Raw genomic sequence first — 23661 nt, forward strand, 5'->3', positions numbered from 1 at the left:
CTCAGACTCATTAGAAGAATTTTAAAAGTTAATTTTAGAAGTAAGGAGGCCATGGATAAAAAGTTACAGAAGGCCATTAGAGATGCATTGCAAATGTCTTTTCACTTCTCTAAGCATTTGCATTACAATATAATTGTGTTTTTAACTTACTTGGTGTCCTGACAAAATCCTTTGTTAAGTCCCAGGGTTTGGGCTTTGCTTTCATAAAACAACATGTGACTTGTCTGCGCTGCAGACTGCTCAGCTCTCAGCCTCCACCTTTGTGCTCCTGTACTGCTCCTCCCTCCCCCTCTGATGTCATCTCACCACACTGTGAGCTCTGTTCCTGTGAAGGAACACAATAGTGGGGGCTGAGAGCTGAGGAGTCTGCAGCACAGACAAGTCACATGTTTTTTTTTAAATGCATCCAAACCAAAGCCCAACCCCTATGACTACACAGAGGATTCTGTCAGGGTGCGAGAGTAAGTTAAAACACACAATTATATTGCAATGCAAATGCTTAGAGAAAGCAGAAAGGCAGACGTGCACTGCAGGTGTGATAAGCTTCTGCAACCTGTCTTTAGTGAAAATGAGGTCCCTGGCGACAGGTTCCCTTTAAAAAATTTAATTTTGTCAGTTCTAAGGGGGTTGAATGTAAGCTGGAAATGACCATTGAGAGCACCACTATGTCACCCCTTTTCCCCTGTAGACAGAACATAGATCTCTCTCCTAATATGGGTTCTCACCAGGATTTAGGGCAGGATGGTCAAGAATAAATACATGAGAATCAAGAAAAAAAAATATTTGAAATATTTCCTGCATTATAAATTATTAATAAGGTTATATAACAAGACCTGCTTCCCAATAAGAACAAGAATAATATATATATTAGATACATAGAGTAGTGACCTGTAGAGCACTGTCCTGTCTGTGGGCAGTAGAAGCCTATTACAACACTCGGCCAGATGACTGATAACACATGATAATCTGTAATCACTGATAATCTGTCACTGTTTTAATATATCAGACAGGATTAAAGAGTTTTCCCGGAGATCCACATTGTATGAAGCCACGGATAAGGCCTTGCGTCTGGTCACAAATAATGACTTGTATATTCCACTTTTTTATTACTATTTATTCCTCCATTATAATCCACTGTATCCTCGTTCCTCTGTCGCCGGACGCTGAATCTGTAGATTACATTTTATTCTCTGCCATTAATGTAAATCTTCCTTGTGTTTTACAGTATAAACAAGTGGAACAGTACATGTCATTTCATAAACTGCCTTCCGACATGAGACAGAAGATACACGATTACTATGAGCACCGCTACCAAGGGAAGATCTTCGATGAGGACAATATTCTCAGTGAGCTCAACGATCCTCTGAGGGAGGTAAGTGCCCGTCCTCCATTACTGTTACCACGTGGTGACCAATCACTTACGTAAATTGTGATACGTGGCCGTCGTGTGTGTTACATTGTATCCAACGACAGTATTCTGTGATCGTATATAATGGCAACACTGCACATAATTAATGCCACCCAATGGTTTCGGTGTAATTTGCCCCCTTTCCATGTTGTATTGTGGACATTGCAATCTGTAACGTAGATTTCATTAGAAGTGCAGGACCAGAGCCAGGTTCTGCTCAACTCCTCCCCCATGGTTAACACTGGCAGCATTTTAATAGCATTCTAACATCAACCTTTAAAATTATTCTAATGAGCCTTTCACAAGAGCCTCACTGTGGTGCAGATTTGAAAGCTTTAACACTGTCTCACCGGTCTCTCTGCACCCTAAGCGTTGCCCCCTCCCTCTGCCTGCTTTAGTCTCACACAGAGGAAGGAGGGGAAGTGCTCCTGTACAGTGTAACAGCCTGTGAATCTGCATTACTGAGAGGCTGTGGTAACAAATACAGGAGCCCTTCAGGACCATTAGAATAATTTTAAAAAGTTGATTTTAGAAGAAAGGAGCCCATACATAACAAATAAAGGAAAATTACAGCAGTCACGGTGCCTTGATCTATTCAAACACAGCCACCGTGCTACATCAGTGATAGAGAACCTTTCAGAGACCAAATGCCATACTAGAACCGAAACTCACCCACGAAAAATGCCAACACTGCAATTTAAGCACTAACTATAAAGCTCCACCACATCTTTAAATCGTATAAGCCTCCAAAGGACACCAATACGTTGAAAGAAAGAGGGGAAATTCAAGTTGTCAATAGAGCACCCACCCAGGTTTCCCTGTTGATAAGAATACCATGGGGACCGGAGCAGGTGCTTCTCCTGTTTACACCGCCTAAGGATGTGTAGCTTTAAAAAAGCGGTGAGCGCAGCATGTTCTGGGCTAGCTGGGAGGAGGAGGCGAGTCCTGTCTGTGCTGGGGTGATGGCTTGGGTCAGGGTCGGCTCCGGGTTTCAATAGGCCCATGGGCGGCAGATCCTAAGTGGGTCCTTATGCAGTTAACTCATGTGGTGGCATTTAAAATTCAGAAACTAAAACAGTCTCCTGTTCCTTAAAATATTCCTCAGTTCATCATACCAAACAGCCCCCTCCTGGTTATTTTATATAAGCCCATCTGAAACCCTATGGATTCTTAAGATACAGCCCCACTCGCCCCAATGAATGCCTTATGTGGGTGCCGCAGCAGCACTGGGGCACCGGCACTTGCCCAGGTATGACCAGTGCTTGCGCCGGCCCTGGCCTGGGTGCCCACTGATAGGGCTCTGAGTGCCACCTCTAGCACCCATGCCATAGGTCCACCACCACTGCTGTATGGTGGTGAGGGGGGTAGAAAGTCCTGCTGTCTCTTCACTTTAATGAGTCGGACAAAGTCTTTAAGCAAAGTAGGAGATGGACACATACCGTATTTTTCGGACTGTAAGGCGCACCGGATTATAAGGCGCACCATCAATAAATGCCTGCTAAAACGTCTATGTACATATATAAGGCGCACCTGATTATAAGTATAAGCAGGTAGCAGACCTGTGCACAGTTCATGGCAGCTGTTGTCTGTAAATACTGTTTATATATAAGGCGCACTGGACTATAAGGCACACATTCTGAGAAAATCAAAGGATTTTTTGTGTGCCTTATAGTCTGAAAAATACGGTACTATGATCACGTACATATATACTAGCAGGGCCTCTGTGCCTTCTGGAGCCTTCACCCCAGCAATGAGCCTATTAGCCGGGTGATTAGTGTACAGGACAGCTTGCACTGTGGCTGGAGGTGAAAATCCTTCACATGAAAGTAGCCTGTCATAAAGCTCCCGGCATCCGGCCTGATTAGTTCTGGGGTCGTTACATTGGAAAGGCCATTATCCTCCGTGAAAGGTTATATATCATGTGGTCCAAAGGCGTTAGATTTTACCACCACCTTAACGAGGAAGATAAACCGCCCCGTCCCTGATGGCGGCGGATTGAGCTGTTCTCCTCCATACAGTCGGACTTAAATCATGCTATTGTCCTCTGGCAGCAGTTATTATAACAGGTAGAGGTTTATCATTATTCACAGTACAGACTCTATCCAAATCCTGGATTAATGTCCGGGAAGCCTCATGCATCCACACAATTTGTCCCTTTATCTTGTAAGGTGTAATCCATTTTACTTTTACCAGTTCGGAAGATAAGGCTCCGAGATCAGCGGTTGAAGAGGAATAATCTGCATGAGTTCAGCATATTTGTGTTTGTCATATACACAAGCGGGTGACAAGATGCATTATTGGAATATCGTATCAAGACAAAGTCGTCTCCCGGTGACGGCATCTGATTGACTGAGTTATTCAGCAGCGGATGGGAAGACCTCACATATGTTTAATTATCTGTCATACATCACGTTGTGGAGGAGAAGTAGGAGATGGGGTTTGGCAGCTTTCCAGAGAATGATTTGTGTCGCCAGTTTCTTTCATGCCGCCTTTGTAGATGCAATCGGATTACTGAAGGCCCATCCCCCTTTCCAGAATGCAAATCCAGTTATTTTATTTTTTTAAACAGAGACTGGATACTTGCAAACCGGACAAGATCTCACCAGGAATCATTGAACTAGTTTTGGTTACCGTAAAACTGAGCTTTGAGTTACTGCAGCCGACTCTGTGGGCTCTGGTGTATTGTCATATGGAATTTATTGGGGGTTACTCAATATTAAACACCACCACTACACATCACTCCCAGAGACAGACGGCTCACAGCTGTGAGCTGACTGTTGAACATTGGTGATGGGGGCCCCCTTATGAGTAAAGTGGTGGGGGCCCTGGGATGCGAGCCTCTGGAGCCCTCCCTATAATTTGGCCCCTGGTGTTGTGACTATCATTCTTAGTAATTAGGAGACCACAAGTGTCCTTCAGGAGAAGAATACGACTACTATGGGCTAAGGGAAAATTGTGGTCCACTACAAGTCTAATTTTATTTAATGGTTTGATCCTTCCGATGTGCATACTTTACCGAAACCAAGCTTCTTGGGAAAGGAGGGGAGCCCCTTCTCTCATTTTTCAGTTCTACAGTTTAAGAGTCTTTGGAGGACCTTCACAGGTACTGAAAGTGTTCTTGAGGGCCTGTCTATATGGATCAATATTGAGGTGGAAGCATAAGAAAAGGGGGGAGAGGCTGAAGATGTAAAATGTTTCTCCCTGGGGCAACCCCGATGTAGATGTAGGGATCCCTGGTGGTGGTAAATGGGGCGCCCTTACACAGGGATCACTCGGAGACAGAGAATGGCTGGTTGGATATAGATCCATAGGAGATGCTCACAGCTGGGTAAGGAAGCTTCAAGCTGGAGATGGATAGTTGGCTGCTTCAGCAGCAGGATTACGCAGACTCCTGAAGGTAGATGTCTGCTTGGGCCTGGTCTCCACACAGGCCAAGTGTGTCAGGGCAGAGTGCAACAGACTTATGAAACTTTTCAGTACTCTTTCTGGAGAGAAGACCTCTCTAGGACTGACCTGGAACTTTCCAGCCACATGGGTTTTATCAACTCCCTTTGTGTGGTCGCAAGCTAACTATCCAACCAGCACTCTCTTTACATTGCAATAAGAACAAAGCACCTTATTGGTTGCAACACTTATACATTCCTTCTCAGACAGATATTCAACAGCTGCATTACCATTTCCAGACACTGGAGGTCTCCCTGAGTTGATCAGGTTCAGAGAAACCATATTTAATGGAAGAAAGTTTTGATTTCACAACACTGCACTGGCAGGGGTGTTGCACTTGCACCCCTGCAAGTTTTTATGATGATGGGGAAGTGATGACACAGGCTGCTTTATTTATCTTTAGTCAATTGCTAACCTCAGGTACCTCAGCCATTCCTGGAGAAATAACAGCATGCCTTCAAGATCTCTCTCCATTCTGGTACATTCATTTACATGATCAGTGGAAGTCCCACCAGTCGGGCCCTTAGACAAGACATCATGATATGGCAAATCCCTTTAAGGGGTTTCTCCAGAAACAGTAATTAGACATTAGTCCCAGGACACTTTTTAGAAACGAAAGATGACATTTCTGCTACTCCAGCAAATAATGGGTGAGGGGGCCTATGTTTTAGTCTATATACGTAACATGGCTGCCATTATGTAAGCCGCCATATTGGGTTACAGGTTTTTCCAGTGAAAAACGATTGCTGTAATCAGATTTACAATATCCCTTGTGCTTCAAAAGTCATCAAAGCAAAACGTTGCAGCAACAACTGGAGACATTCCCTGTAAAGCACAGCTACTGTATGTAATGTGTTATCCCTGGTGCTGGAGGCGCTGGATCCAATCATTATGACCCTACATAAGAATCTATGGGGAGTCTCTTGTGTTGATAACTTTTGATCCATATTACAAATCTGATTGTGAAAATTGATTTCTGAGACAATTCTGATATCTGGTATTTGCTACATGAACAGCATTTCATTTGCCCTTGATCCAATATGGCGCCTTTGAAGATGGCGACCATATTTCAAGAGACTGATGTCTTCTTATTACCCACATACTTTTGTGCTGCATGCTTTGCTTTTGTCTTGTTCCTTTAAGTGTGAGGGAAGTTTGCTTGTCTAATATACCATGCGCAGCGTCCGCTTTAGCGCGACATCTCCTGTAATTGACAGAGACACACTTACTCATTGTTCCATCTGAAGATTTTCCCTGTTACATGAATCCAATCTGTATCCCTTTGGTAACGTTCCCTAGGAGTTTGGATCTGAGACAGGCTCCTGATAGGTGATGAGCACACATAATGAAGGAGATGGGATTCACAGTGTCTCTTTTTTATTTTACCGTCCTTTAAATCCATCTTATTGTTCGGTTGAGAACACTTGACAGCACAGCACAGCCATCTGTAGCCCTGCAGTGACTGTACATGTATAATATGGAGAGAACATCTCAAAATACACTTGGGGCGGATTAAGACGGCCATGGGCCCTGCGCTGTATGAATATTATAGCCCCAACAAGTCTGGAATCACTTCCTACATCTGGTGCTAGATTCAGCTTCTTGCCTGCTGTTTCAGGACCTTTGGAGGATTTTCAAAGTTCCTGAAATGGCTGAAATGTGTATTGAGAGCAGGAACAGATGTACGAGGATTACATGGGTGAGGGTCCTTCTCAGTATAACATTTGGTGTGTGGTTTGAGTGGCCATGGCCCCACCCTAGAGGGCTTGGGCCCCAGGCTACCGCCCAAACTGCCTGTATTATAATCCACTACTGTATACACCATTATGGGGTTTATTTACTAAGGTCCCGCGGCCGCATTTCCGTCGCTTTGTCCGATGTTTTTGGAGATCGTGGCGGGGATTGTGTCGCACGAGATCGTTTGGTGTTGCAATCGCATCGGCTTTCACACGACACACTCCGGGGGCAGGCCGTTGAACGATCCGACGGATTCGAACTATGCGTGGGATTTAACAATTCAAATTGCGTCGCAAGACATGCACTCTCATACACTAGGAAGAAGATGCTGAACTCCGGCGGACCTGAGCGGGGAAGCGTCACATGCAGGATTTCGGGCGCACAATCTTGATGAATCGTGGCAGACTTCATCCTCGTCGGACAACGCACCTCAGGGATCGCGCAGGGACCGGGTAAGTAAATGTGCCCCTTTGTCTTCGTTTGAGCCCAGCAATTTTGCACATTTATCAAATAGGCTGCAAGACACATCACAATCAATGGGTGGCAGCGCGTAGACACATTTAGGTTACACAACTCCTGACAAAATATCTCAAAATGATGTTGCTTTAAAAAGCCGATTATCTCTTGATGCAAATATCTGAAAATCCAAGGCGGATAAGTAAGGAAGGACACCGCTATACTAATAGTCGTTCATTTTAAACTAAAGTATGTAGAGTAAATTAGGTTAAATTCAATTACATAAATAAAACATTAGAAATGTAGTTAATAAGTTACTCGATAAATTCCCACATAGGGTATTACTGGGTAGAGGGATGCGATGTCATTTATAGGAATCAGTAATTTCCACCATACACAGCTGCTGACATGGTCAGGCCACATTTTTGCCCTCCGTTGTCCGGTTACATTGGTCAGATACAATGCATACAGTAGGGTATGTCGTCCTCTTCCTCCCCATGAAAACGGGAGGAGGAGTGAATATTAGCAGCAGCCAATGAATGTTCAGGGTGTTTATTTGGACAGTGACATCAGTGGGGACCTCCCATAGTGCACGCTCAGCAGTCAAGGGTGGATTCAATCCTTTGGAGGCAATACAATAATGGCCTCTACTAATCGTATAAGTCGTTCAGCAGGAGGGACCTGGATGGATAGACGTAGCTTGCTTTGTCTTTCCTTCCTGCGTTTCCCACAGGCAGGATGCCTCCGTCTGCCTATATATGTTTATGGATGAGTGGGTAAGGGATGTGTCTATAGGTCAGATACTGATAAGATGAAGCTGATAAGGGATGATGATAATGTGATGTTGTGTGAGCCTGACTCCTAATGCACCATGGAAGGTAGATTTCAGGTACATAAAACCAATAGTTCCTCTCCACAGTCAATATGGGAAATAGTGGAAGCGAAGGATATATGTCTGTGTTCACACCAAAACTGCTTCTGTCGAGGATCCATAGAAACACATGGGGGTACATTCAGGGGTTATCCTGCAATATATGCTATAAACAGCTTATTAGAAAAATGTGGTACAAATGTAGCCTTATGTGATCTGTATAATAATACCTTTCTGTATATTGTTAGTAGCAGCAGGACTGTGAAAGGTGAATTTATACTCCAGGCCTGTATCCAATTGCACTTGGGTTGTCTCCTCACACTGCTGGGTTCTGTGTTCACGTTCTTTCTCTCTGCTGGTAACTGTGGTAACCAGATGCTTTCCGTAGCTTTCACTTGGAGCAGAAGGGAGGGGCTGGAAAGAAACTTAAAGGGGTTTTTCGACAAAGTAAGTTAGATCCTTTCCACAGGGATAGGTAGGGTCTCATTGATGGGACCCCCATGGATCACAAGAACGGTAGTCCGGTGTACCCCCCGTCGTAGCCCTTGTTGGATCCCTGAGATAAGCGGAGAAGCTGGTTATTAATGCGCTGGCTGCCCCTTCACCTCTATGGGGCTGAAGGAGATTGCCAAGTATGGACCTCACCAATCTCTGTTAACTCCATAGAGATGAATGGGGCAGCCCAACCATGCACAACCGGTTGCTCCGGTCATCGTGGGGAGTTGACGAGGATAGATCTTATGGATAGGACCTACGTTTCTTTGTGGGAAAACCCCTTTAAAAAAGAAATCAAAGTGCACTGCTTTGTTAGAACTTGAAGATCCTGCAATATACATTCATTTTTCACAGTCCTGCTGCTAATAACAACACACAGATCTCCAATACCTAACATTATCTGCTTCACTTTATTCTGTACATATGGAGACTTTGTCTTTCACTCTTGCTGAATATATTTTCTCCCATAAAACACATTTCTGACAGAGCTAAAAATAACAAAATTGAGCTGTTGCATTATTAAATACTGTATTTAGCTGCGCTTAATGAGCAATAACTCGCTTGGGGTGACATTCAAATTCAATATCTCCCTTCATGAATATTGCTAATCCAGTCAATAGGGGAAAGGCATGACACAATATCCATCGTCTTGTAGCATCCCTTTCATTGTGTGGCTCCGGCCTGATGTGTATAATATTATCAATGGCTGACATATGGCTTCTTGGCCCCATGCATTAAAAGCATATTGTTTAATTCACTTGTCTCCAACTGGGTGTTTTGTACATTTGGTTTTGTTATCACTGCCCATGTTGTATTAAATAGGCCTTATGAAACCTTCGAGTCATTAAAGGCAACCTACCATCAGAAATCTACCTACTAAAGGGGTTTTCCCACTAAACAAGTTAGGACCTTTCTACAGGATAGGGTCTAACTTGCAGATCGGTGATTGTCTCAGTGAGATCCCGAGAAGGGGGGGCCGATGCACCCCAGTTGGACCCCTCGTCGCTTCCTGAGATGACCAGATGAAATCACTTCCTACATACAGTACCAAAATCAAGCTTGGAGAATAGAGGATGTGTCCCCTGCTTTCAATCTGCAGTTTCAGGACCTTTAAAGGAGCTTCAAAGGTCCTGAAATGGGTTATGTGTATTGAGAGCAGGAACAAATGCACACGGATTTCATGGATAAAGGTCCTTCTAAATTTAAGAATTGCTGGGCGGCCATGGGTCCCCCCTTAGAAGACTTGACCCTGGGCAATCACCCCTAGAAATCCCAATATATTGACATTGATTACTTGGGAACGTTGTGGCCTAGAGAGAAAATTCCAACTGTGCCAGAATCGGTGGACTGACACCAAATAAAGGATGGAAAGAATTGGATTTAAGGGGTGTGGATATCATTTTGGTACCATTATTTTAAACAAATACATGAAAACATAAAAAGAGTTTACAAATAGTAGAAGAACACTTAAAGAATGTACTGTATATACCAAAAACATGAAATCTACCATTTAAATCGAGGCTGATAAACCAGGGACACTTACATTAATACAAGGAGGTGATGGTGTATACATGTTCCACAGTTTTCATGGTAATTTCTGGTCTTATATCATATTTTTTTTTTATTTCAGGAAATAGTGAATTTCAACTGCCGAAAACTAGTGGCTACTATGCCCCTGTTTGCTAATGCGGACCCGAACTTTGTCACAGCCATGCTCAGCAAACTGAGGTTTGAGGTTTTCCAGCCTGGTGATTACATCATCCGTGAAGGAGCCGTTGGGAAGAAGATGTATTTCATTCAGCATGGAGTGGCTGGGGTCATCACCAAATCCAGCCGGGAAATGAAACTGACCGATGGATCATACTTTGGAGGTCAGTATTATACACAGGGGGTTAAGGTCCTCTATACAGAAATGTTAATCACCGTGGGTAATAAGGTAAGTTACTGTCCATACTTTATAATGGAATAGTGAAAATATAGGAAAGGTAGGTACTGTCTTCCATAAAGGTTCATGTCCTGTACTTTTTATGGCATTGCAGAACAATATGGGCTGTCTGGTTAGTTTTGGGGTAGGGAAAACACATGGACTTCCTTAACCCAATTCAAAAGTAGATGAATATAAAGAAATGTAGTACAGTACTCGCCTTTGTTTAAATAATCTTAAATACAGGCTCTGGAACTAGAGTACCAAATCCAGTTTAAATGAGACGCAGGTTGTCAAAGCCCCGACAACAAGGATGCTACAAAGCTGACGTCATGAGCCTATACTGATAAACCAGGGACACTTACTCATTAGGCACCATGACAGTGCTAATCTGATTATATTTGTCACCACCCATGGCCTCCTTCCTTCTAAAATCAACTTTTGATATTATGCCATTGAGATAGAAGGACTCTGGGAGTGGGGGGACTACCTGCTGTAGCTTTACAGGCTTTTACACTGTACAGGAGCACATCTCCTCCTTCTTTCCCAGCACTTCCCCCTTCCCTTTGCCTGCTGTAACCTCACACAGAGGGAGGGGTAAGTGCTCCTGCACAGTGTAACAGCCTGTGTAGTAATAGCAAAAAAGGGCAATGCACCCCCAGAGCCCTTCTGGCTCAGTAGCATAATATTAACCCCTTAAGGACGCAAGACGATATAGTTCATCCTCAACAGCAGGCAGTTGCCGATTTAGGATCGCTCTGGCACTGCCAGAAGAAACAGGGTTCCCCCGACCCCCTGCAACGTTATCCCATTGTTCCAGGGGGTTGCCATTGCAGCCAGAGGTCTGACAAAGACCTCCACGTCTGCTATGCACTTTGGCCTATCATATGCAAAATGTCAGTAAAACACTGACAAGCACAATACATTGCAGTACAGAAGTACTGCAATGTATTGTATAGGGGATCAAGGTATCCCCAGTGTAAGTCCCCCAGTGTAAGACTCGTATTGTCAGGTGTATAAAAAATAAAAAACAATTTTAATGCTTCCTACCTCCCAAAATCATGTAATAGAAAGCGATCAAAAAGTCAGATGTACCCTATAATAGCAACATTCTAACTGCTACCTTTTCCCACAATAAACAAGCCCGAATGACCCTCTTTTGATTGAGGAATTAAAAAGTTATAGCTCTAAGTGGCAAAGAGTTAATAAATTTGAATCATCATGCTATTTTTACCATAAAAATAAATCCATTGGAAAATACAAATCTTCCTGCAAAAAACAAGCACTTATATGCTCATGATAAAAGATAAAAAAAAGTTATATTTTTTGGAATTTGAGCAGGAAAAAAAGTAAAAAAGTCTGTGTCCTGAAGGCCATTTTAGACCGTGTCCTTAAGGTATTAAAAGTTGATTTTAGAAAGGAGGAGGCCCTAATAATAAACATGAGAAGATAACCGCAGTCACGGTGCCTGGATCTATGAGTAATTGTCCCTGGTTTATCCTGATGGTAGATTACCTTTAAGTTGAAAAATCATAGACTTGTTAGGATTGAATCAATTTGATGTAAGAAATGTGAAAAGTTTTATGTGTGAGATAATAATGACCTTGTAACTTTTTCTACATTTCATAAAATATTTCCTTGACAACTTAATGTATTACACTTAGACCTTCCAGAATGTTAATTGAAGGTTCTCAAAACACCATTAAAGCAAGGACATTGTCGATGTTTTGTCTGTAGAACGTCTTAAAAATGCAGCATTGTTAGAAATTCCAAAAGCATTTCAGTATTTCTGAATAATAAGGTAGAGAGGTGGGGGGGGGGGGGCATTTATCAATTTGGGGACAGGGTGGTGCTGGAAACGTGCTATATTTTTCAGTGTGATATAAGATTTTGGCAAAAGGGATTAATGATTTCCCGCAGGAACAAAAAAGGATCAGAACTGGCTCCACATTGATGAAGGTCAAATAGAACCTCCTAGACCAGCTTTTAGGTGCTCTAATTTTGCGCCAAAAATTGTGACACAAAAATAGCAGCGCTGGAAAAGTGTTAGATTCACCAGGGGTACCACAATTTTGCACCCAAAAGCAGAACAAGTCGTGAGTTTCGAAAAAGCACCAAAATTGTGGCACTTCATGACTCTTCTATTCAGAATATGACTCATCTATACTCATTTGCATAACAGAAAAATTATGCTGTAATGAAGGTACAGTGCCTCAGTTGCAGATTATTATAGGTGACATGGAGAGGTCTTTTAACCAGCAGGTTTTACTGGTGTGAGGGGTAACATTTTGGTGGCAGGTTTTCTTTGAGTTATCTAGTCATCGGGATGTAAACCTTAGAGTCAGCCCCATTGAGATTGAGAAGTCCAACACTGTAGACCCCGTAAGTTCAAAAATTTCCACATGCGCAACTTTTGTTCTTTCGTCTCTGGAAAACATGAAGTTAGAGCTAGTTTCATTGTGTAAGGTCATCCCTTACAACGGAGGGATGGGATTTATCCCACTGTATGCTCATAGTGGGATACATTCATCGGCTCCTTCCCTACCTCCTGAGAGCAGGAGGAGGAGTGAACATCATCAGAAGCAAGTGATTGGCTTTCCCAATATTTAGGGTGTTTTCCCAGTGATGTAACTGTCTTACATGGACAATAACATTACTAAGGACCTCCCTAAGCATGCGGTCAGCGGAGGCCAGAGATGGATGCAAGTATATTTTGCTTATCCTGTGTTTCCAACAGCATGCAATGTATACTTTGCAGACAAAGGCAAAACAGATATCTCCATCAGCCAGTATATGTCTATGGATATGCTAAGAGCTTTCCTGATGTATACATTGAGCATATTGAAAAAATGAGGCGTGAATATAACCTTAAAACCCCTCAGCTGGTTATAACTCACAGCACAAACACTAGATGACATGAAGCTTATTACTTGTGACACAATGTCACTAAATCATATTATATTGAAATTCTATTTCCTGCCTAGGGGAAAGATTAGGAGGAAATATCTGTATTTGGAAGTGTCCATTTTCATGTACAGGAGGTCTCCTACTTAAGGACACCCGACTTACAGGTGACCCCTAGTTACAGACGGAGCTCTCTGACCACTGTGACCTCTGGTGAAGCTCTCTGGATACTTTACTTTAGTCCCAGGCTACAATGTTTAGCTGTAAGGTGTCTGTAATGAAGCTTTATGGATAATCCTTGGTCCAATTACAGCAAAAAATTTTGAAACTCCAATTGTTACTGGGGCAAATATTTTTTTTTTTTTTGTCTGGAGTTACAATTATAAAATATAAAGTTTTGACTTACATACAAATTCAACTTAAGTACAAACCTATGGAACCTATCTTGTATGTATCTGCCTGTATAAACATTGGACCATGGACAAATTTTTATCTCAATTTCTTTTGCAGAGATTTGCCTTTTAACAAAGGGTCGTCGAACAGCCAGCGTAAGAGCCGAGACCTACTGCCGACTGTATTCCCTCTCAGTGGAGAATTTTAATGAAGTGCTAGAGGAATACCCCATGATGAGGAGAGCCTTCGAAACAGTTGCCATTGACAGACTAGACAGGATAGGTATTATTTTTTACCTGTATTTCCATCCACTTCCAGACAGTGATATATGCGATGTGTTGAATCTATTGAAAAAAATGCAATTTTTAAGCCCAGTACATCATTCATCATCATTGGCGGTTCATTTATGCATGTGCATGCTACATGGTGCTTATATTGACAAGGATTGATTGAAAAAAGTCCAAATTTCATCTACTACACAGTCTTTCTCTTATTGTACTATATCAATGCAAGGCAATCATCCCGTATGTTCTCAGAACCCTTACGAGTCTACGAGTCTGTGGACATCAGGTGGAATTACTCAAGAATTTTACCCACAATTTTTTTATATTCCTTTTTGTACACGTCATTTATTTTTTATGTTTGTATTTAACCTTTGTAAGCTCTGCTACGTCTAAGTCTGTGCTATAATCTTTCTCATTCTTTCGAGTGCATTTTTTCCTCACATCAAAATTTTTAACTTCTTTCTATCAACTCAACTACCGAAAAAATAGGTTTGACAATCCACTTATAATGTCCTATTAGACTTAAAGGGCATCTACCACCATGATAAAGGACTGTATGCAAATGAGCCTGAGGGGCTTCAGACTCCATTGTTGTTGATGGAGCCTTGGGCCCCTCAGGCTCATTTGCATACAGGGGCACATTTACTTACCCCTTCCTCAGAGTTCACCGAACTGTCCGACGATAATGCACTTTGCTGCGATCACTAAGATTGTGCGCCCGATATCCTGCATGTGTCGCTTCCCTGCTCAAGTCCGCCGGAGTTCACCATCTTCTTCCTGGTGCATGTAAGTGCATTGGATGCGACACAATTTGAATGTTAAATCCCGCGCTCAGTCCGAATTAGTCGGATCATCCAATGGCACACCCACGATCATGTACGGCAAAATCCCAGCGTAGACACTTGTAAAATACATGTCCAAGCCATGTAATCCCCGAAAAGGCGAACAGTCCGACAAAAGTGACCAGCGTGACCCTTAGTAAATGAGCCTTACAGTCTTTCATCTTGGTGGTAGATGTCCTTTAAAGGGCAACAAGAATCACTTAATATACCACTGGGGTATATTTCTTAAGGATTATTTACAAATATCCCCATCCTCATGTATAATATAATAAGCATATTTAAATAAACTTGGACATTTCAGGATCTATTTTGATGAAGAAGTTTGCCTCAGAATAAATTTCGCTAGTAAACCCAAGGAATCTTAGTCCATTGTTGCCTATTGGGGCATATGGAGATCACAGAGTGGTCTACCACTTAGGATCCCCCTTTACCATACAGAATTTTGGTGGAGTCAGTGTTCTTTTTAAGTATTGCGTTTCAGCCGTGAGATTTGTAAGGAACCATCAGGCTTGCTGTGGCAGTGTCATACAGGAACTGGGGTGATCAGCTGATGGCTGCAGGTCTGTATTCTAAAAAGGACTGCCTCAGATGAGACAAACCCTCTAAATTCAATCCAGAATTACGAAAGGTATCCAGCATCCAGGCTATGACTATAACAATTAGGATGAGCCTGAAACGCGTCAGATTAAAGTTGTTGTTTTTTTTAAGAAATATACAATAAATGTGGATTTTTTAAAATAGAAGCTTTTTTTTTGCCTGCATACTGAATTCCTTCCGTAATTTTGGATTGACAGAATTGGTCCCCGCACAGTTGTCCGGCAGTTGGTAATATTTCTTTCCATCATTCACATCATTATTGACACAGTCCCGGAGACTTATTCCGTCTCTCAAAAGTTGTACAGTAATGGATCAAAGCAAAAGTTTTACAAAGTACAGAGATGATATTTAGGCTAGAGTTGTCCATGAGGTTTTTTTAATCATTAAAACTAAATTAAACATTAAATTCAACATTGATTTATAGTCGACTTTTATATTTCTATTGTACATTATCTATCACTATTGACACCTTCAAAGACAGGAACTTTTAACATTGTTTTAGGATTAAATGTGATTCTTTATTTGATTTTTTTAAATTTATTTTTCTTTACACTTTTGATGTATTCTCGTACTGTAAAGAATCAGAGTAATTATCATTCCCAACAATATTTGTACCTCCACCGTGATGAATCCACCGCCTTCATTAACATAACATTCATATAACCCATGAAAGTTTCATACAATTGAAATTCAATTGTACATTGTTTTTCTGTTTTATATGTGTCTAGTTACTGTATTATATATTGTTTACATTGTGTAGATTAGTATATCTTGTATTACTAGTAAATCTTGTGTTACTTAAGTGGAGGATGACAGGGTTACTGGGCAGAAGCCCTCAGGATAGTGCCGGGCCCAGAGTTAGTGGGGGAGTCCACATAAGGCTGTAAATAAGGAATCCATGGGTGTGAGGGGGGCTTTAAATAAAATAAACACAAGGGGGTTTGTTGGTATGATAAACTAGGAAATATTTTAGGTAGGAGGAGACTGTTTTAGTTTCTGAATTTTGAATGCTGCCATGTGAGATCACTGAAAAGGGGCCCACTGTGGCTCTGTCGCCCAGGGGCCTACCGAAACCTGGAGCCGACCCTGAGTTCAGCCGTGGTACTCTTTGAAGGGCAAGTGGTATATGAATTCATAGAAGGTTTTTGCAAATTGAAACCACACAGTGAAGGCTGATGCTATGGATTAGTATTGAAAGGGAATGTTATGCCATGTGACCCAAAATAAAAAAAAAGGTGCAGTTCCCTGCTCTGGTTCAGGCACTATGTCTCAAATCAGTTTACTGACAATCCGAGGTGGGCCGAAGTGGCCAATCAGCGGCCTCAGAAGGCCCCAGTGACGTGACACAATAGTTGGAAATGTCAGCAAACTGATGGGATCCACAACACTGGAACCAGGAGTGAATATTCTAGGAAAAACCCTTTATGCAAAGGCCTTGCATATATATGTAATGTTACTTTATAGTAATGGCATTCATAAACTTCCTCAAACTCTACAGTTCTGTGAGTATATCAAGTCAATGGAGATAATTTTGCACTTTGATGTGAGCTTCAGCAGCTTCTCCAGATACTTCCCCCTATTTTATTTTGCAGTACAAAGTAGTTGTCCATTCCTTTGACTTCCATGTGACCCATTGGCCTTCATAGATTTACCTCTATTTACCTCTATAGCTGAATTGCTAGATAATCAATTATATTTGGAGGAAAATGGGCTTATAATAGAGGGATACCAGAGTAAAAGTAATGGAATCAGTACAGTGTAGTGTTAATGTGGTTAATGACTCTTTTATATAGGTTGCCCATGTACCTTTACTGCCTTAATAATAATCCCTGAATGTTCATCAAGTGATTCAGCTGTCCTGCACTTCCTTTAGTGCTGTCTGCAAACTCTCTGTGGATCTTTGTTTACATGTCTGAGGTTTGAATAAAAGAAGGGACTTGCAGCAGTAGATTATGGGGGGGGATTTACTAATTCTGGTGCAAGCACGACTGTCGGCATCGGAGATCAGTCTCCGGAAAGCACAGCCTGATGTTTTAAAGTTGTGCACGGCTGTAAGTAAATAATTGGTAGACGGAACTAATCAGTCATATGCCATAAAAATGCCGACATCAATGAGATGTGTGCCAAAAGCCACATGGACTGCGGCTTAATTTTGTTCTCTGACCATTTTTTTCTGGGTCTGTGAAAAAGTTAGGCCACACCCACTTGCGGCAAAGGTACAGGTACATATACAAGCAGAGGCATGTCTAATGGAACAGATTTATTGAAAAGTGGACAATCCCTTTAAGACATTATATTGGTGAGGCCACTTGTTTCAACCCTGAAATGGCATCATCATCGGGCCAGAAAAAATAACAGCACCAGGATACTGAGACTGATTGTATAATGCAGGCACACTATTGTGTCTCAGTATCCTGCTGCTGTTATTTTTGTGGCCTAAGGCGCCATTCCAGTGTTGAAACGTCAATAAAAGATCTCAACTTTTTAGTTTTGTCTCTGGCAGCGTTCTATCATTAGCCCATTTTTTTCTTCAAACATTACCAATTACTAAATTAGCATGGTCACCACATCAGCCGACCAATAACCACTAAGTGTATGAGAAGACGCCTACTCCCCTGCGCTTCTTATCCCCATTAACTTTTCAGTAGATTTATGTATTTATCTTTTTACTTCAGGTTCTGTCCTGGTCAAAGTATCTCCTGGTCTCTGTAGTCTGTGTCTATGGCTTCATGATCTTGACTTGACTTTGGTGTCTGCACTGCACCTGCTCCCATTCATTCTTGTTTCTTGGGTTTACTTTTCTATTTGTTTTTATGCACTAGATGATTGTCATAAGGATTATTAATTCTGTTTTCTCCCCGGCAATGTCTATGATGTTTCTTACTTCCTACTTTTAGATATGTTGTGTATTTCGCTTGTTTTTAAGATGTTTGTTTGACATTTCTTGTTTTCCCGAGACAATCCGATTTTTGTAACTAGTCATAGGCCCCAGTATTTACAGGCTCATCTATACATTGCCATATTTATGATTAATATATATGGTTCATAGATTTAGAAAACATATTTAAGGGGCTTTTTGTTGACTTTCATATTCAAGTTTTGCAGTAAGTTGCAGAAATAGGGCAAAATTATTTCTTTTAAATATTATTTTTATTTATATAAGATTTAGGCAAGATATTCAATGGGCAATAAATGTGTACATACATCCATACAGAATGGCGGACTATAGTCTGAGTATCTTTCAGGCAATACAGTCTGATATTAGGGGTGGACTGTAGAGAAGAGCAAACCTGAACTTTAAAGAAAATCTACCATTTGCTTTTATGCATTGTGAACCAAACATACCTTGAAAAAGCTGTAGCTACTCTCATGCAGAAACATATCTTGTTTAATCCCTGAACCAAGGGGTTCTCTTCAAAAAACAATCATAAAATTCAGGACCTTGGGAAAGATGGGTGCCTACATAAACACATTACACATGGAGCTTCCTAAACTATCCAGATAGGACTACCGGACTATAAGGCAAACCGGATTATAAGGTGCACCTGATTATAAGGATGAATGACCAGCAGGTGGCAGACCTGTGAACAATACAAGGCAGCTGTTGTCTGTAAGTACGGTTCATATATAAGGCGCACTGGACTATAAGGCACACCTTTGATTTCCGAGAAAATCAAATGATTTTTTTTGTGCGCCCTATAGTCCCAAAACTACGATAATGAACCAGAGCTGGATGATTCATACACAGCAGCTGGGGGATGGTGCAGCGATTGATTACTTCTGCCTGTTAGGGACAACACAGTGATGAGTATTCTCGGCTTATGGCTGGAGCAGTCCATAATTAGGGTTAGGAGAGCCTCATTATCATAATTTTATAATAGTTTTTTCAGAAAAACCACTCGGTTCAGGGATTTAACATCAGTGCAGCTACAGCAGTCCCAAGGTATGTTTGGTTCATAATGCATAAAAGCAAATGGTAGGTTTCTTTAAAATTCTGGTCTGGGAATGCTAATTTGCCAGATTGGCTGCACGGCCCCCAATTTGTCAGTATGTCCAGGACCCACCTGAACCCAGACCGGCACTAAAAAAGGAAACCTGTTCATCTATTCATTAGTACCTAGGGGGGCATAAAAACTCAAGAGTTTGAAAATCTTGAATTCCAATAACCTTGAAAACTCTACATGACAGTGGCTATCATCAATATAGTTTCACACATTTCTGTCGTTTTTGGGGTCAACTCCAAAATTGAATCCCATGTAAGTTTACTTGTTTTAAATACTTGTTTCTTTGGTTTAAAAAAATCCAAGCTACTGTTTCTTTTTTTTTTTTCTTATATGACAAAAAAAATAATTTTTTTGTATGATCCGTATATAAAAACTACCTTGGAACAGATTTTATTTCCCTTCAATTGAAGGAAATCTACCTTCAAAATCCGGCACCATAGATACTGCATCATAACTGTGATAATCTTCTCATATTTCTTATCCATGGCTTCTCAACATTTAAAACTATGATTATTAGCCAGAAGGGCACTGGGGTAAATTACCAGAGCCCCTCCATGCTGCAGCTACACATGCTGTTATACTGTGCATGAGCTGAGGCGTTTCAGGTTCATTAGCATAATTTTAAAAGTTGATTTTTGAATTAATAATGCCATGGATAACAAATATAAGAAGATTACCACCGTCACGGTGCCTGGATCTATGATTAAGTGTCCCTGGTTTATCAGGATGGGTTTTGATGGTAGATTTTCCTCAACAATATCAATTATTTTATTATATAAATCTATGTAAAAGCCTTTACCATAAATTGTGAAATGAGGATGAGGATTTTCTGAAAACTGCTGAAGTAATCTATTTATCCAGATTTTATCAGTGACAAATTACACAAAGGAGAAAGAAGACAACAATGTGGTTTATTTATGAAGCACCAAGAAAATAGGTTTCGGGCTCCTGGAGAGTCATAAATTAGCTCTGCTGACAAGGGCACTGACACAGGTTAACTTACTGAGGTATCTTTCCTACGGAATGGAAAAAATAGTATCGGTAAAATATAAGAATTTACAAATGTCTTTTATAAGAGCTATCTGTAGTGGAATAGTTTAGGTTGTTTAGGTATAGTATGGGAATATTGAATGTTAATATTATGTTCATATTTTTGCATTAGATTTCTTTATTCATACAAGGCAATCTTAAAAAAAAATTCTGTAAAATTAAGGATACCTTCATAAAAAAAAAACAGTCAAAGAGATTCATAATTATTTTTTAGCAGCTCACCCCGCTGTGCTCTCTGTAGTACATAAGCTGTATATACTTTTCTGATCTTTGTTACCGTATTTTCCGGGCCATTAGGCACACCGGACTATAAGGCGCATTAGTAGAAAACGCCTTATTTATGGAAAAATTCCATATATAAGGCACACCGGACTATAAGGCGCAGGGTGGCCGGGGGCGTGGCGGAGGTCCGGGGGCGTGGCAGAAAACGGAGCGGAGGTGAGAGCGGCAAGAGGTGAGCAGTCTCCGGGAAAGGGGGTCCGTTCAGGTGGAGGAGGGCAGTGGACCCTACTTACATATATCCCCGCTACCAGAGACAGCAGATCTCCAGCGGGAACTGCAGACCGACGCGGCAGAAGTTGTTCGTGCCACGTGGTCTGCAGTTCCCGCTGGAGATCTGCTGTCTCCGGTCTCCGGTAGCGGGGACATAGGGCGCACCGGACTATAAGGCGCACTTTGGATTTCTAAGGAAATCCTAGGCTTTTATGTGCGCCTTATAGTCTGGAAAATATGGTAATTAAAGTAGGTGAAAAACTGACATTTTTTATCCATTTTATGGTGAACAAAAATTTCTTGTTCAGTCTGTGAATTATGAACCATATATGGGGCGTGTGGATGTTTCCTCCCTGTATTGATAGAATGAATATAGTAAGAGACTATAGTCCCACAGGGTAGCAGTGACTCACAGTAGATGACAAAGACACAGTAGGGAGCATGTATCAAGAACAGCATTTTTCACACTGTCCATGTTGACCCTTGCCTTGGTGCGCCTAATTTATGTCACTCCTTTTTCTTTGAGAGGGCAGCATTTGCGCAAAATATTTTTGTGTACCAGGTGGAGAAAAAGATGCAAAGTAGTGTTGAACACATGGCCTGACAAACTAAGCACGGCCATTTTGCACTGTCCTAACTGTCTAAGAAAAGGAGGCGTGATCGAAAAACGTGTAATTGCTGTATCCCGTTTTTTTCATTCTTTCATAAACATTTGTACAGTGGTCATACATTTCCTTTTCCGTTGAATGTGTTTGTGAACATAATGAATGGAAAACCTACTGACACAGGAACATTTACACTTAGCCTTAGTCCTCATGCACACGACTATGTTTCATAGATTCATAGTTTATATGGTTGATAAAAGACACATGTCCATCCGGTTCGACCAAGGAAGGCAAAGGATTGGATGAGCTATGAGCTAGAAGCACAAACTACGGCTAATTAATGGCCCTCTTTGACTCCCATTGGGCACGCTCACTGTGTGGTGTGAGCACCATGAGGCATCACCGCACCAGGAACATGTCGAATGATGGTCTTTATGGCGCCGGCTATCATTTCCGAAGGACATCAACAGCGTGAGCCGCGCTCACCCACAGATGTAGTAACGGCACATGACGCCTCACATTGAGAGTTGTGATACCTGGAACCAGACATTTTTTATGTGTACCATAGGCACATATAAATTCAACAACACCATCGGGGTACAAACAAAAAAAAAATTTTTGCAACTTTTCTAAACTTAAAATAGAAATACCGTTTTCCATCATGTCACCTTTATCCTTATGTTCTCCCAAACGTTATCCACGTTCATCCCTGAAAATTTGAAAATACTAATGGTAACAAAGCAAAAAAAAAATAAAAAATTTGAATTCTATACTCCTGAAAAAAAAAATTATTATATTTACAATGTTTTATTTTTATTGCCATTCATACTTCAGGCTTCAGAGAGGACCTGGAAAAGAAATTCAGGTTTGTTTTTGTCTTCCTCAAGCAATAGCCGAAAAGCATTAGTTTCTTCTGTTAACGCTTTCTTACATAAACGCTGTCTCTACTCTCCTGTTAGTACTCTGCTTCTTCTTAGTTGTACTGTTCTCCTTAGAAAATAAGTGAGATTTCTCTGCAAGCTTGAATGCCTAGTAGGTAGTCGGAGGTTTTCTGTGACCTGAATACAATGCAACAGCATGATCTTGTGTGTGGCTAGATATGGTTCTGCTGAAAGTTGGTGAAAACTTGTGAGCATTTTCACCACCAAACTACCACTTCTGCTTCTTCCCATTTTGTCCTGTGGTATGTCACCTTTTCTTTGCACTCTCCACCCGTTCTCCTTCACGTTGCAACCTTTGATGTGCTTCTGTTTGATATTTTTTTTATATCCTACCAACTTACGACTAAATCGGACAGGAATACTAACCACTCCAAGGTCTTCACGAAGCCTATTTTATGCTACGCTAAGGAAACCTTAGGAATGCTACTGTATTTTTATCCTTTGCATGCATATTTCCCACGCTGCAATGTGGTTGCCCCAAGTGTGAAGTGATTGCGTAGGAACCTGTGATCTGGAATGTTAAGTCCACCTGAGTTATGGTAGCATAACATAGGCTACAAACCAAAAAAAAAATGGATTCACATGGATTTTGTATTTTAGTGAATCGGGGAATTCTATGGGAATGCGTAAACCTGGGATTGATATTCCTTTAGTTAGGACCACACAATAATTTAGGGCAACATGTCATGTTGTCGGCAAAACTTAAACTAAACAAAGTTTTTTTTGACAAGTCCCTGACAAGTGCATGGATATATGTTTACTGTACATGGAGCAAATGCTGTACGATGGAGCATGCTCAGTGATGCATAAAATGTTTCAAAAATAATTAAAATGTCTGATATGTGACTTTTTGCTCCATTAGAAAAGCCCCTTTACAATGTACGACTGATCAAGCATAGGTAGGTCGACTGTTTTGTGGCATAGAAAATGTTGGACGCAATGGAAAACATGCAAAATATGGCAACCAGACACTATATTATGGCATGCATGAGTTTTATCAATGTACCCCATACCAGTTCTTCTACATTATCATAATAAGACTGGTTTCACACAAAATTACACCTGTGTAGGCCCAGTTCACACCTGCATCATTGCTTTCCATTACAAACCCTGTTTTACGAGAGCTAAAGGGAAACAAAAAACAAAAGGCGAACTGGGTCTTCTATTCACTTCCAAACCCAACAGACTTCAATGTATGGAAGGTTACCATTAGT

The 23661-nt window shown here is 41.3% G+C and overlaps 1 protein-coding gene across 2 annotated transcripts in view; it reads left to right on the forward strand.

The window, feature by feature from the left end:
• The window catches only part of HCN1 (hyperpolarization activated cyclic nucleotide gated potassium channel 1), a 240335-nt gene that overhangs the window by 204039 nt on the left and 12635 nt on the right, over positions 1-23661 (forward strand). For both annotated transcript variants that reach the window (XM_072136373.1, XM_072136382.1), the window contains exons 5-7: positions 1226-1372; positions 10042-10282; positions 13750-13914. In XM_072136373.1, the coding sequence (XP_071992474.1) occupies positions 1226-1372; positions 10042-10282; positions 13750-13914 (553 nt within the window). The remainder of the gene's footprint in view (positions 1-1225; positions 1373-10041; positions 10283-13749; positions 13915-23661) is intronic.

Source organism: Engystomops pustulosus, chromosome 1, assembly GCF_040894005.1.
Source record: "Engystomops pustulosus chromosome 1, aEngPut4.maternal, whole genome shotgun sequence".
Lineage (NCBI taxonomy): Eukaryota > Metazoa > Chordata > Amphibia > Anura > Leptodactylidae > Engystomops > Engystomops pustulosus.